Source organism: Scardinius erythrophthalmus (genome assembly GCF_964197995.2).
Source record: "Scardinius erythrophthalmus genome assembly, chromosome: 14".
In the NCBI taxonomy this organism is placed as follows: domain Eukaryota; kingdom Metazoa; phylum Chordata; class Actinopteri; order Cypriniformes; family Leuciscidae; genus Scardinius; species Scardinius erythrophthalmus.
The window spans coordinates 1,126,157-1,142,451 of NC_138234.1; the positions used below are offsets into that span (position 1 = coordinate 1,126,157).

The 16,295-nt window shown below is 46.8% G+C and overlaps 1 protein-coding gene across 3 annotated transcripts in view; it reads right to left on the reverse strand.

The window, feature by feature from the left end:
• crocc (ciliary rootlet coiled-coil, rootletin) overlaps nucleotides 1-16,295 on the reverse strand; it is a 51,378-nt gene that overhangs the window by 13,827 nt on the left and 21,256 nt on the right. For all 3 annotated transcript variants that reach the window (XM_081384639.1, XM_081384637.1, XM_081384638.1), the window contains 14 exons: nucleotides 16,110-16,237; nucleotides 15,699-15,868; nucleotides 15,447-15,626; nucleotides 15,243-15,377; nucleotides 13,881-14,024; nucleotides 13,069-13,307; nucleotides 12,230-12,389; nucleotides 11,482-11,649; nucleotides 10,802-11,237; nucleotides 10,562-10,728; nucleotides 10,297-10,417; nucleotides 9,972-10,135; nucleotides 7,481-7,696; nucleotides 6,240-6,464 (listed from right to left, as the gene is read on the reverse strand). In XM_081384639.1, the coding sequence (XP_081240765.1) occupies nucleotides 6,240-6,464; nucleotides 7,481-7,696; nucleotides 9,972-10,135; nucleotides 10,297-10,417; nucleotides 10,562-10,728; nucleotides 10,802-11,237; nucleotides 11,482-11,649; nucleotides 12,230-12,389; nucleotides 13,069-13,307; nucleotides 13,881-14,024; nucleotides 15,243-15,377; nucleotides 15,447-15,626; nucleotides 15,699-15,868; nucleotides 16,110-16,237 (2,653 nt within the window). The remainder of the gene's footprint in view (nucleotides 1-6,239; nucleotides 6,465-7,480; nucleotides 7,697-9,971; nucleotides 10,136-10,296; nucleotides 10,418-10,561; nucleotides 10,729-10,801; nucleotides 11,238-11,481; nucleotides 11,650-12,229; nucleotides 12,390-13,068; nucleotides 13,308-13,880; nucleotides 14,025-15,242; nucleotides 15,378-15,446; nucleotides 15,627-15,698; nucleotides 15,869-16,109; nucleotides 16,238-16,295) is intronic.

The following is a 16,295-nucleotide window of genomic DNA, read 5'->3' on the forward strand; positions in this document are numbered from 1 at the left end:
ACACACTCCTGAACACACTCCTGAACACACTCCTGAACACACTCCTGAACACACTCCTGAACACACTCCTGAACACAGCGCACATCAAACACTCCTGAACACACTCCTGAACACACTCCTGAACACACTCCTGAACACACCGCACATCAAACACTCCTGAACACACTCCTGAACACACTCCTGAACACACTCCTGAACACACTCCTGAACACACCGCACATCAAACACTCCTGAACACACTCCTGAACACACCGCACATCAAACACTCCTGAACACACCGCACATCAAACACTCCTGAACACACCGCACATCAAACACTCCTGAACACACTCCTGAACACACTCCTGAACACACTCCTGAACACACCGTACATCAAACACTCCTGAACACACTCCTGAACACACCGCACATCAAACACTCCTGAACACACTCCTGAACACACTCCTGAACACACCGTACATCAAACACTCCTGAACACACTCCTGAACACACCGTACATCAAACACTCCTGAACACACTCCTGAACACACCGCACATCAAACACTCCTGAACACACTCCTGAACACACCGCACATCAAACACTCCTGAACACACTCCTGAACACACCGCACATCAAACACTCCTGAACACACTCCTGAACACACCGCACATCAAACACTCCTGAACACACTCCTGAACACACTCCTGAACACACTCCTGAACACACCGCACATCAAACACTCCTGAACACACTCCTGAACACACTCCTGAACACACTCCTGAACACACCGCACATCAAACACTCCTGAACACACCGCACATCAAACACTCCTGAACACACTCCTGAACACACTCCTGAACACACTCCTGAACACACTCCTGAACACACTCCTGAACACACCGCACATCAAACACTCCTGAACACACTCCTGAACACACTCCTGAACACACTCCTGAACACACTCCTGAACACACTCCTGAACACACCGCACATCAAACACTCCTGAACACACCGCACATCAAACACTCCTGAACACACTCCTGAACACACTCCTGAACACACTCCTGAACACACTCCTGAACACACTCCTGAACACACTCCTGAACACACTCCTGAACACACTCCTGAACACAGCGCACATCAAACACTCCTGAACACACTCCTGAACACACTCCTGAACACACCGTACATCAAACACTCCTGAACACACTCCTGAACACACTCCTGAACACACTCCTGAACACACCGCACATCAAACACTCCTGAACACACCGCACATCAAACACTCCTGAACACACTCCTGAACACACTCCTGAACACACTCCTGAACACACCGCACATCAAACACTCCTGAACACACTCCTGAACACAGCGCACATCAAACACTCCTGAACACACTCCTGAACACAGCGCACATCAAACACTCCTGAACACACTCCTGAACACAGCGCACATCAAACACTCCTGAACACACTCCTGAACACACTCCTGAACACACCGCACATCAAACACTCCTGAACACACTCCTGAACACACTCCTGAACACACCGCACATCAAACACTCCTGAACACACTCCTGAACACAGCGCACATCAAACACTCCTGAACACACTCCTGAACACACTCCTGAACACACTCCTGAACACACTCCTGAACACACTCCTGAACACACCGCACACATCAAACATTCCTAAACACACTCCTGAACACACTCCTGAACACACTCCTGAACACACCGCACATCAAACACTCCTGAACACACTCCTGAACACACTCCTGAACACAGCGCACATCAAACACTCCTGAACACACTCCTGAACACACTCCTGAACACACTCCTGAACACACCGTACACATCAAACATTCCTAAACACACTCCTGAACACACTCCTGAACACACTCCTGAACACACCGCACATCAAACACTCCTGAACACACTCCTGAACACACTCCTGAACACAGCGCACATCAAACACTCCTGAACACACTCCTGAACACACTCCTGAACACACTCCTGAACACACTCCTGAACACACTCCTGAACACACTCCTGAACACACCGCACATCAAACACTCCTGAACACACTCCTGAACACACCGCACATCAAACACTCCTGAACACACTCCTGAACACACTCCTGAACACAGCGCACATCAAACACTCCTGAACACACTCCTGAACACACTCCTGAACACACTCCTGAACACACTCCTGAACACACTCCTGAACACACTCCTGAACACACCGCACATCAAACACTCCTGAACACACTCCTGAACACACTCCTGAACACACCGCACATCAAACACTCCTGAACACACCGCACATCAAACACTCCTGAACACACCGCACATCAAACACTCCTGAACACACTCCTGAACACACTCCTGAACACACTCCTGAACACACCGTACATCAAACACTCCTGAACACACTCCTGAACACACTCCTGAACACACCGTACATCAAACACTCCTGAACACACTCCTGAACACACCGCACATCAAACACTCCTGAACACACTCCTGAACACACCGCACATCAAACACTCCTGAACACACTCCTGAACACACCGCACATCAAACACTCCTGAACACACTCCTGAACACACCGCACATCAAACACTCCTGAACACACCGCACATCAAACACTCCTGAACACACTCCTGAACACACTCCTGAACACACCGCACATCAAACACTCCTGAACACACTCCTGAACACACTCCTGAACACACTCCTGAACACACTCCTGAACACACTCCTGAACACACCGCACATCAAACACTCCTGAACACACTCCTGAACACACCGTACATCAAACACTCCTGAACACACTCCTGAACACACTCCTGAACACACTCCTGAACACACTCCTGAACACACTCCTGAACACACCGCACATCAAACACTCCTGAACACACTCCTGAACACACCGCACATCAAACACTCCTGAACACACCGCACATCAAACACTCCTGAACACACTCCTGAACACACTCCTGAACACACCGCACATCAAACACTCCTGAACACACTCCTGAACACACTCCTGAACACACTCCTGAACACACCGTACATCAAACACTCCTGAACACACTCCTGAACACACCGCACATCAAACACTCCTGAACACACTCCTGAACACACTCCTGAACACACCGTACATCAAACACTCCTGAACACACTCCTGAACACACCGTACATCAAACACTCCTGAACACACTCCTGAACACACCGCACATCAAACACTCCTGAACACACTCCTGAACACACTCCTGAACACACCGCACATCAAACACTCCTGAACACACTCCTGAACACACCGCACATCAAACACTCCTGAACACACTCCTGAACACACCGCACATCAAACACTCCTGAACACACTCCTGAACACACCGCACATCAAACACTCCTGAACACACTCCTGAACACACTCCTGAACACACTCCTGAACACACCGCACATCAAACACTCCTGAACACACTCCTGAACACACTCCTGAACACACTCCTGAACACACCGCACATCAAACACTCCTGAACACACCGCACATCAAACACTCCTGAACACACTCCTGAACACACTCCTGAACACACTCCTGAACACACCGCACATCAAACACTCCTGAACACACTCCTGAACACACTCCTGAACACACCGCACATCAAACACTCCTGAACACACCGCACATCAAACACTCCTGAACACACTCCTGAACACAGCGCACATCAAACACTCCTGAACACACTCCTGAACACACCGCACATCAAACACTCCTGAACACACTCCTGAACACACCGCACATCAAACACTCCTGAACACACCGTACATCAAACACTCCTGAACACACTCCTGAACACACTCCTGAACACACTCCTGAACACACTCCTGAACACACCGCACATCAAACACTCCTGAACACACCGCACATCAAACACTCCTGAACACACTCCTGAACACACTCCTGAACACACCGCACATCAAACACTCCTGAACACACTCCTGAACACACTCCTGAACACACCGCACATCAAACACTCCTGAACACACTCCTGAACACAGCGCACATCAAACACTCCTGAACACACTCCTGAACACACTCCTGAACACACTCCTGAACACACCGTACATCAAACACTCCTGAACACACTCCTGAACACACTCCTGAACACACTCCTGAACACACTCCTGAACACACCGCACATCAAACACTCCTGAACACACTCCTGAACACACCGCACATCAAACACTCCTGAACACACTCCTGAACACACTCCTGAACACACTCCTGAACACACTCCTGAACACACTCCTGAACACACCGCACATCAAACACTCCTGAACACACTCCTGAACACACCGCACATCAAACACTCCTGAACACACTCCTGAACACACTCCTGAACACACCGCACATCAAACACTCCTGAACACACTCCTGAACACAGCGCACATCAAACACTCCTGAACACACTCCTGAACACACTCCTGAACACACTCCTGAACACACCGTACATCAAACACTCCTGAACACACTCCTGAACACACTCCTGAACACACTCCTGAACACACTCCTGAACACACCGCACATCAAACACTCCTGAACACACTCCTGAACACACCGCACATCAAACACTCCTGAACACACTCCTGAACACACCGCACATCAAACACTCCTGAACACACCGCACATCAAACACTCCTGAACACACTCCTGAACACACTCCTGAACACACTCCTGAACACACCGCACACATCAAACACTCCTAAACACACTCCTGAACACACTCCTGAACACACTCCTGAACACACCGCACACATCAAACACTCCTGAACACACTCCTGAACACACCGCACATCAAACACTCCTGAACACACTCCTGAACACACTCCTGAACACACTCCTGAACACACTCCTGAACACACCGCACATCAAACACTCCTGAACACACCGCACATCAAACACTCCTGAACACACTCCTGAACACAGCGCACATCAAACACTCCTGAACACACTCCTGAACACACTCCTGAACACACTCCTGAACACACCGCACATCAAACACTCCTGAACACACCGCACATCAAACACTCCTGAACACACTCCTGAACACACTCCTGAACACACTCCTGAACACACCGCACATCAAACACTCCTGAACACACCGCACATCAAACACTCCTGAACACACTCCTGAACACACTCCTGAACACACTCCTGAACACACCGCACATCAAACACTCCTGAACACACTCCTGAACACAGCGCACATCAAACACTCCTGAACACACTCCTGAACACACTCCTGAACACACTCCTGAACACACCGCACATCAAACACTCCTGAACACACTCCTGAACACACTCCTGAACACACTCCTGAACACAGCGCACATCAAACACTCCTGAACACACTCCTGAACACACTCCTGAACACACTCCTGAACACACCGCACATCAAACACTCCTGAACACACCGCACATCAAACACTCCTGAACACACTCCTGAACACACTCCTGAACACACTCCTGAACACACCGCACATCAAACACTCCTGAACACACCGCACATCAAACACTCCTGAACACACTCCTGAACACACTCCTGAACACACTCCTGAACACACTCCTGAACACAGCGCACATCAAACACTCCTGAACACACTCCTGAACACACTCCTGAACACACTCCTGAACACACTCCTGAACACACTCCTGAACACACCGCACATCAAACACTCCTGAACACACTCCTGAACACAGCGCACATCAAACACTCCTGAACACACTCCTGAACACACTCCTGAACACACTCCTGAACACACATCAACAGGCCATCGCTCGGGTTTAGCCATTACCATTCCCATTTACATTCTGCTTACATTATTGCTTATCCAATTAGGAAAAAACAACAACTTACATATCATTCACATTTAGTCTTATTGTAAAACATGTAATTGTGTCTGAATATCATGAACTGAAATCATCAGGATAAAGAACACTTACACAAGGAGCGTTTGCCTGAGGTTTAAAAACACCATAGAAGAACAACTAGCAGAACTAATATAAGCTTCAGGCATTATTAAATACGATAAACGTGTGTGCAGTGCGTTGTCTCGCACTTGAAAACTCATATTGAAATGCTGACAGAGAAATCGAAATTTTAGTATCCAATAAATTTAAATGTGATTAAGTATTCGACTCCAGAATTGGACTAGATTTTCCCAGGCCTGGAGTGACACACTCTCTCACCTGCATCTGCCTGCGCTCGCCCTCGGCCTGGCCCAGAGTCTTCTGCAGTGCGGTCAGGCGCCCCTGGGTGGCGCTGTGGGCAGTGGAGGACTCCTGCAGACTCTGGGAGAGAGCCAGCGCTCGCTCTCTCTGAGCGCTCTCTCCGTCCTGAGCTTTGGCCAGCAGCGCCGTCAGCCGCTCCACCTCCCGCTGAAGACTCGCCACGCGGGACTCGCCCTCCGACACCTGAGGCGCGCGACACAACATCGTTAACCTCGCAGTCTTCGCTGACTTTCACTTTTAATTAAAGTTTGTCATGTGATTCACCTCATAGCTGGTGGTTTGGTTCATGCCTTATAACACTTTGGTGCTCTTCGCGTGTCAGTCAAAAATGACCGAAATTGATTTATTTCAATGAATATTTTAGTTCGATAATGGTTTTTATTTAATAATTAGCATTTTTAGGGGATTTTATGGTGCTAAATTATATTTACGCTGTATTTATACTCCATTCATTCACTTTTTGAGCATTGATGCTGGACTGAGACGCTATTTTCTTCTGGAAACAAACTGTGTTGCATTATATTCCTGTTATCTCTGTAAAGCTGCTTTAAAACAATCAGTATTGTAAAAAGCGCTGAATAATTAAAGGTAACTTGACTTGATCTGAAAATTAAATTTCCAACTTAAACTGTCGTAAATCTTAAGTTTGATGTTTTTTTCAAAGACGACACTTGGCAGAATATTGCTGAAGTGAAAAAAGTTTTAAAAAGTGAAAAAGTTACAGAATTTTATGTTTATTGTCATGAAAAATGTGCAAAACTATTATTTAAATTTTTATATGAAATATATATTTTCAAAAACATGTTTTACTCTAAAACTGTGAGAAAATCAAATCCATAAATCTAAACAAGTTGTGTTCCAAATTTGAGTCTGATATCTCAAAAAATGAGCTTTTGTTTGGTCGCAGTACCAAACACTTCCACTAGAGGAAATCCGACCGCGAGGAGCACAAGAGTGACTATTTTTTCAGGACCATTAAACCTGATTGAATCACGTCCATGATTTATTTTATGTGTTCACACAGCAAGTGCCAAAACCTTTACCAAGTTTCGTACCATTCCGATGAAGAAAAACTAACAAAAACAAAACAAATGTAAAATAATTTTCAGTCAGAAATGCCCGAAGAGCACCAGAGGCTACAGGAAAACCCCTCCCAGGAGGCATCACTGCTAAACCAGTGGGCGGCTCTGAGTTTGCACCTGTTTGGCGGCGCTCTCGTGCCGGTCGTGAGCCGTCTGGATCTCCATCTCTCTCTCCGTCAGACTCAGCCTCAGTCTCTGCAGCTCTCCCTCCAGGCTCCGCCTCCCCAGCTCCACCCGCGTGCCCCGGCCCTCCGCCTCCTCCAGCGCCTCCCGCAGCCGCCGCCGCTCCGCCTCCACCCGCGCCTCGCCCGCGCGCAGCTGACTGCACTGCTCCTGCAGGGGGCGACGGAGTCACTGACAGCCCTTCCTGAACCCGCTATCTTATGCCTCGTTTACACTGCAGGGCTTGATGCACAGTTCTGATTGGTTGCCTATATCCGATTTTTCTGACCGTCCGTTTACACGTTTTTTTCAATTGTGACCCATATCCGATTCATGCGTTTACACCTGACATGCTATCTGAAACGTCGCGCGTGCTTAAAGGGGGTTCTTGCACAGATGGACGAACGTGAAATATGCTTGATGCTAGCTCTGCGATAAATGCGAAGTTCGCTAATGAAAGTGCGTATAGCACGAATTTTATTTCTCGTGCCATTTATACGCCAAAAATAGTTTTTGCGTGCATGATACGCTCTGTAAACCCCTTGGTAGGATTAGGGGTGTGGAGTGCGTGTGTATTTCACGCAATAAAGTGCGTAACATATGCACGCAAAAACTATTTTTGGCGTATAAATGGCACGAGAAATCAAATTCGTGCTCTTCGCACTTTCATGAGATCGTGGCGGGCTTTAACGAGGAGCAGTGGGTCCGAAACTTTGATGTGTTGTGTCAACATGTGTCCACATTCCTCTCGTACGACGACCCCATCCGTCTCAATGCGCGGCGGGGCTGCTCCCGTCATTAAACCACGGAGACGTAGATAACGCCTCAGGAAATCCGATCTGTTTACATGACAGTCGCATTGGCACATCTCTATGGAAGCTTGTTTCCGCCACAGAATAAAACATTTTAAAAGATAATTGTGACTTTTTATCTCACAATTGCGAGATATAAAGTCAGAATTGCGTGAAATTAAGTCGCAATTGCGTCTTATAAAGTCAGAATTTTTACTTTTTTTCTCGCAATTGCGACTTTATATCACACAATTCTGACTTTATAACACAAAATTGTGAGGTTATATCTCGCAATTCTGACATCTTTTCTCACAATTGTGAGATGTAAAGTCCAATTGTAAGGAAAAAAAGACGGACTTTTTTCTTTTTCTTTTTTACCTCAGAATAGTTTATATCTCACAATTCTATTACAATTATCTCACAATTTATATCTCAGAATTGCGACTTTATTTCTCACAATTGCGACTATTTCTCAGAATTGCGACTTTTTTTCTCACAATTGTGACTTTCTCAGAATTGCGACTTTATTTCTCGGAATTGCGACTTTTTATCTCACAATTGCGACTTTATTTCTCAGAATTGCGACTTTATATCTCGCAATTGCGACTTTATTTCTCAGAATTGCGACTTTATATCTCAGAATTGCGACTTTATATCTCAGAATTGCGACTTTATATCTCGCAATTGCGACTTTATTTTTCAGAATTGCGACTTTATTTCTCAGAATTGCGACTTTATTTCTCAGAATTGCAACTTTATTTCTCGGAATTGCGACTTTATATCTCGCAATTGCAACTTTATTTCTCAGAATTGCGACTTTATATCTCGCAATTGCGACTTTATTTCTCAGAATTGCGACTTTATATCTCAGAATTGCGACTATTTCTCAGAATTGCGACTTTATATCTCGCAATTGCGACTATTTCTCAGAATTGCGACTTTATTTCTCAGAATTGTGAATTTAAATCTTGCAATTGTGACTTTATTTCTCAGAATTGCGACTTTATTTCTCAGAATTGCAACTTTTTATCTCAGAATTGCGACTTTATTTCTCAGAATTGCGACTTTATTTCTCAGAATTGCGACTTTATATCTTCCAATTGCGACTTTATATCTCAGAATTGTGAATTTATATCTTGCAATTGCGACTATTTCTCAGAATTGCGACTTTATTTCTCAGAATTGCAACTTTTTATCTCAGAATTGCGACTTTATTTCTCAGAATTGCGACTTTATTTCTCAGAATTGCGACTTTATATCTTGCAATTGCGACTTTATATCTCAGAATTGCGACTTTATTTCTCAGAATTGCGACTTTATTTCTCAGAATTGCGACTTTATTTCTCAGATTTGCGACTATTTCTCAGAATTGTGACTTTATTTCTCAGAATTGCGACTTTTTATCTCACAATTGCGACTTTATTTCTCACAATTCTGACTTAATATCTCGCAATTGTGAGAAAAAAAGTCTGAATTGTGAGAAAAAATGTCGCAATTATTATAATTTATTTATTATTCAGTGGCGGAAACAAACTTCCATACATTTCTGATTTATATCTGATGTATCTCCGCATATGAGCGAGGCCTGAAGCCGATCTGGAGATCTGATTTCACTGCCAGTGTAAACGAGGCCTGATATGGACATGACCTCTGACCTCCACATGCTTGCGCTCGGCCTCGGCGCTCAGGCACAGTCTCTCCAGATCCTGGATCCGCTCGTTCAGCGCTCGCCGCTCTCTCTCTCCTCTCCGCAGGGACTCGTCCTGCTCGTGCAGCAGAGCCTGAGCCGATGACAGCTTCACATCCACGCCACGCTTATCTACACACACACACAATCAACAAACCACTCCAGGAATCTGACAAAACCCTGACAATCGCGATGAGAAAAACAATTGATAAAACAAATTTTTATTTGAAAGTTCACGTGTCATTATTACAATTCGCTTTACATGAGAAGGATGGTAGTTAGATGTGTGTTACCCTCCTGGCACTCCTGCAGTGTGTTGTGTAGCTGAGTGAGGCGCTGGTGGGCGGAGTCTCTCTCTGATGTCACTTCCTGTAATTCCCTCTGCAGTGATCCCAGCTGACCCCGCGCCTCGTCCTGCGCACACATAAATCACAAGCTCACTTTACAACACCGACGTGCTCTCACTCTGTCCACACTATCACAATACAATAGTTATAATTATAGTTATTGTTATAGCTTATCATGGTAATAGTAGCGGTTCTGGCACGACAGCATTACTCGGTCTCTCTGAGCCTCGCGCAGCTCCAGCAGGAAGTCTCGTAGGCCGCTGCGCAGGGTTTCGGGGTCGAGCTCGGGCGGGGCGACGGGCAGCGGGGCGTCCGTCCTCTCTGGAGACACCGGCCTCAGCATGATGGTGTTATCAGGGGTCACGTGACCTGCCACATCTGGCGGACGGCAGAGAGAGGGTTGAGGTAAAGAAGAACTCAAACACAACTTTCTGGAGGAAGCAAATCTGACCTTTGGGTGGCGACAGCGAGCAGTGCAGCGGAGACACGCTCCGGTGGCGAGACATCATCCCTGAGCTCAGAGAGGAAGGGGAGGAGCCTGCCGGGCTCCGCCCCCTGCTGCTGCTCCGCTTACTGGCCCCGATGCCCAGCGTGCGCGTGAGTGCCGACTGCAGGCTGCTCATCCTGAACTCCAGATCCCGGCGGCCCGCCTCCGCTCGCGATAGCTCCGCCTCCGTCGCGGCCAGACGGCCCTGCGCATCACTCAACTGCAGCTGCATCTGCGCAGACGCATCCGAGGCCGACTGCGCGCGGACGGAGAGGTTACGTGCCTCGTCCTGAAGCTTCTTCTCACAGCCGCGAGCGTCCTGGAGCTGAGACGCTAACTCTCGCTCGCGACTGCGCCAGCACAACTCGCTCTCGCTCACACGCCTCTGTAGAGAAGACAGCTGGAGACAGACACACCGGCGAGACGTCGTTTAATTTAATTTAAAGGGATAGTTCAAATCAAATTACTTTGCCATTATAAAGCTTGGAAGAGCCAGGACATTTTTTAATATAACTCTGATTGTATTCGTCTGAAAGAAGAGTGTCATATACACCTAGGATGACTTGAGGGTGAGTAAATCATGGGCTAACTTTCATTTTTGGGTGAACTAACCTTTTAAAACTAATTAATTGTTGAGATCTCACCTCCTTCTGAAGAGAGTTTCTGCCAGTTTCTGTCTCGGCGAGTCTCTGTTTGAGCGAGATCAGTTCTCTCGCTCGCTCCTCGTCCTTCTGCTCCTCAGCGGATAAACGCGCCTGCAGTTCAGTCGTCTGCTTAGCCGTCTGCTCGCGCTCGGCATCCACAACTTTCACCTGACAGCACAGAGTCGTACACGTCAAACCACAGCACTTCATCCTTACTTTCAGCCAACCAGCAGCCTTCCTCTCTCTCTCTCTCTCTCAACACTGAGTGATTAAACTGCAGTTCATCCACTGGCCACTAGAGGCTGCAGAAGAGACTCAATCCCATAATCCCCCATGTTAATATACCCAACTTTACAGCAGAAACACGTTTACAGTCTGGGGCTAAAAGTGGTGTTGGTCTATAAAGCTGATGTTGCCCTTCATGACGACTGTGAGGGGGGGAATTATTAATGACTCATCCGTTTAAATTATATTAAGCCTTAAAGTTCTGCATAATTAAGGGCGTGGCCACTTGAGTGACAGGTGGATTGCCGCTGATGTCACTACTAGCCGTCTGTCTGCTAGTGTTAGCATCACGTCACCTCAGCTAATCCGCCTCTGCACATTCCATTATCCGGGAGTGACGCGCGGCCAAGACGGCTCCGCCCACTTTGGGCGCTCTTCAACACTACGGGTGACGTGACAGACACTACGAACATGTTTTTTCCAGCCTATGCTCTCAGTGCTCAGGAGTTCGGCTCAGTCTGACCTGTCTGCGCAGCTCCTGCAGTTCCCTGCGCGCCTCCAGGCGGGATCTCTCCACCTCACGCAGACGCGAGCGCAGATCTGACACCTCCGTCTGCGCAGACGCCAGACTCTCCTCCAGCACACACGCCTTCTGCTCCTTCTCCTCACACACACGCTTCACGCTGAACACAAAGCACAGGCCCTCCAATCAGCACTGCGGAAAGAACCTCATCTGCATGGTCATCTGAACAGGTTGAATGGTGCTGTAAACAATAGTCACTCTTGAGCTCCTCGCGGTCAGAAATGACGCATTGGAAACGAATGCGAGACGAAGTTCCTCTAGTGGAAGCGTTTGGTACTGCAGCCGAAAAACATCTCACTGAACGCTCATTTACTGAGATATCAACCTCACATGTGGAACACTACTTGTTCAGATTTATGGCTTTGATGTTCTCACAGTTTTAGAGTAAAACGTGTTTTTGAAAATATATTTCATATAAAAATTTAAAATAGTATTTTTGCACATTTTTCATGACAATAAATGTAAAATTCTGTAACTTTTAAAAACTTTTTTCACTTCAGCAATAGTTTGATAAGTGTCGTCTTCGAAAAGAGATCAAACTTAAGTCTGTGCTTTAAAGCATCATGATTTACCACAGTTTAAGTTGGAAAAGTCATTTTCAGGTCTATGCTCAAAAAGTGAATAAATGGATTATAAATGCAGCGTAAATATAATTTAGTACCATAAAATAAAAAAAAATAAAAAAAGATTGAACTAAAATATAGTACATTAATTTAATTGAAATAAAAAAATTAATTTGTAATTTTTGACCAACGAGGGTTAAAGTCTTCATCCGTCACCTGATCCTCTCGCTCTCTGCCGTTCTCAGTGCTTCCCTCAGCTGCGCGTTTGATTGGCTGAGAGCGTCCCTCTCTTTGGTGACATCACTAAGGGAGCGCCGCAGCTCCGCCCCCTCTCGCCTAAGCCCCTCCCCTGCCTCCCGTATCTCGCTCAAACGTTTATCCGTCTCCAGAAGATCTCTCCTGGCACTGTCCCGGCTCTCCTCGCTGGACGACAGCAGCGCGCGACACTCCTCCAGCTGCACAAGGGCAAAAACACAATTTAAAGGTGCAGTGTGTAATATTTAGGAGGATCTGTTGACAGAAATGCAATACAATAAACATAACTATGTTTTCAGTGGTGTATAAAGACCTTACATAATGAAGCGTTATGTGTTTATTAGCTTAGAATGAGCATTTCTCTCTACACACACCGCGGGTCCGCTTACATCCACATGTTTCTACGGTGGCCCTGAACGGACAAACGCGTTTCCTCACTGTGTTGTTCTTCGTGATAAGAAGCTTCAGCTAAAGTCAGCGAATAAAACACTGACACAATGATGAACAAGTGACAATAATATTCACAATAACATCGTTTGACTCAATACTTAAGTAAAGCTAATTTCTTAATCTTTGTAATGAAACCTCAGTGTTTAACTGGCTACTCTCTGCTGTCTCAGACGACGACATCACTTCCTGTCGGCCACCGTAACTCCTGTTGGGTGCAGTTCACATCCTCACCACTAGATGCTGCTAAAACTCACACACTGCACCTTTAACAGCAATAACTCATTTAACTGAGGCGTTTTGCTCCTCTGGTTGCGGCCTCTGACCTCTGAGAGCGCCGTGTCGGCTCGCGTCTGCTGGTCTGCGCAGTTCTCCTGCAGTCTGCGCATCTCTCGGTCGTGTGCGCTGGCTGCGTCCTGGAGCTCACTGCGCAGCTCCTGCAGTTCTGCCTTCAGAGACGCCACCGCAGCCTAGCCACAAAACAACACACTCATTACAGAGACACAACCACAACACTTTCAATCAATCAAGCCAACCACACATTAGCCATGCTTCCATCCAAGTATTTTAGAGCGAATTTTGAGAAACAATGCTGGACTGAATGTGCATAACATCTTAAAATGCACATTAAAACTTTTTTTATTCAATAAAAATAGACATGCGCATTAACTACATCTATTAATTAATCACATCTAAAATAAAGGTTTGTGTTTACATAATATATGTGTGTGTGCTGTGTATAATTATTTTGTACATACACACACATGCATGTATATATTTAAGAATTTTTTTATTTATATATCAAATATTAATATTTATATATAATATAAGTTATAAATATATATACAATATATACATGCATGTGTGTGTATATACAAAATAAAGATACAGTACACACACGCACATATATTATGTCCTAACTACGACTGAAGCTCATTTACCGAATAAATTCCTTGACACGCAACAATATTTCACAAGTATAATTCCCTCCAGAAGCGTCTCACACACGAGTGTGTTCCCGAACGCCAGAGAACACCACAGCGTTTACTGTGTTTCGTCTGACGCTCGAGACACACTCGGTTATGATGGAGGGGAAAACAGCCGATTGCAGAAACTCACAGTTTATTACTGATATTTAGTGACGATTTCCCAGTAAGTGAGGATTGTGTTTATAAATTTTGTACTCAATTATAAAGAGTTCACTTGTTTCATGACTGGATGAATCAGTGTTTTTGAACGAATCTCTTGAATGAACGATTCAATAAAAAAAAAAAAAATTAACAATCACTTGTCGCCACCTACTGGTGTAACGATATGATCGATTGTTATTTGAAGCGCCTACCGGTAGTTACTTTTAAAAGGAGATTTACTCTATTTTGATCGTAGACATCAGTGTTTATATCCGAACTATAATTAATTTCAACCTAGGGTCCTTTGCGTGTGTGAACGTGTTGTGAAAAAAACACTTGTCTCGTTTTACGAGATACATCATAGCCTGCACTAAACCATCCGGCTGATATCTCTAAATAAGCTCTAACTTTAATAATGTTCGACCACGGGGAAAAAGGCTTCTGGGGGGGGTGTGGCTCGAGGTCATGGTGGACCCTAGACTGACTTTATTTCGACCGTCCCTTTACGCGTGCAGCGGTTGGATGGGAACACAGCTAATGCGCTAGCCCAGCCCTGACCCGCTCCTGGTCCCGCAGCAGCGCCGTCTCTCGGCCCAGTCGCTCCAGCTCCAGCGCCACAGTACTCAGCTCCGCCTGTAGGGCGCTCGCCCTCTCCGCCACCGCCGTCTTCTCCGCCTCCTTCGCGGACAGCGCCTGTGTGCACAGCGGACGGGTTAGCGCTACGCCCGGCCCCGGCCCCGCGCGAGCTCCCGCGAGTCTCACCTGCTGCTTGTCCGCCTCCGCCTGTAGCAGACGCTGGTCCCGCTCGCGCTGCAGTGAGCGCAGCTGCTCCTGAAGCTCGTCCCTCTCTCTCTCCCGCCGGCTCACCTGCTCCTCCAGGTGCTCCCGCAGCCGCCGCAGCGCCCCCTGCTGTTCCGCCTCCAGACTGCAGCGCAGCGCCTCCTGCAGGACTCACAGTCAGTTACACGCGTCACATCAACTCATACTCACAGAAGAGGCGAGCGCTCGTGTGACCTTCTGATTGGCCAGCCTCTCCAGCTCCTCCTGGTGGTCGGACAGGGTCGCGCGCAGAACTCGCTGAGCTTCATGTTGAGCCGCCGCTAGCGCGTCTCTCAGCGCGTCTCTCTCTTTCTCACTCTGAGACAGAACCGCCTCTCTCTCGGCGCGCGAACGCTTCAGCTCCGCTAAACACACAGACACACTAACATCACGACGAGGCTCATTTTAAAGGGATAGTTCACTCAAAAATGAAAATTAGCCTATGATTTACTCTCCCTCAAGTCATCCTAGGTGTTGGATGACTTGAGGGCGAGTAAATCATGGGCTAATTTTCATTTTTGGGTGAACTGTCCCTTTAAAACCCAACCCTTCCGCTCATCGGCGGTCTCTCTCTCTCTCGTGAGCGGATCTCTCGGTGTCCTGTACCTGTAACGCTGTCGGTACGCAGTCGCAGGTTCTGGTTCTCGGACTCCAGCTGTTCACGGCGAGACTCCATTTGAGTTATTTGCTGCTGCAGCTCGAAAAGACTCGTCTCCAGAGCCTCCCTCTCCGACCTGCACACACACACACACACACACACTGTTATCGATGAAACGCACACATATTAATACA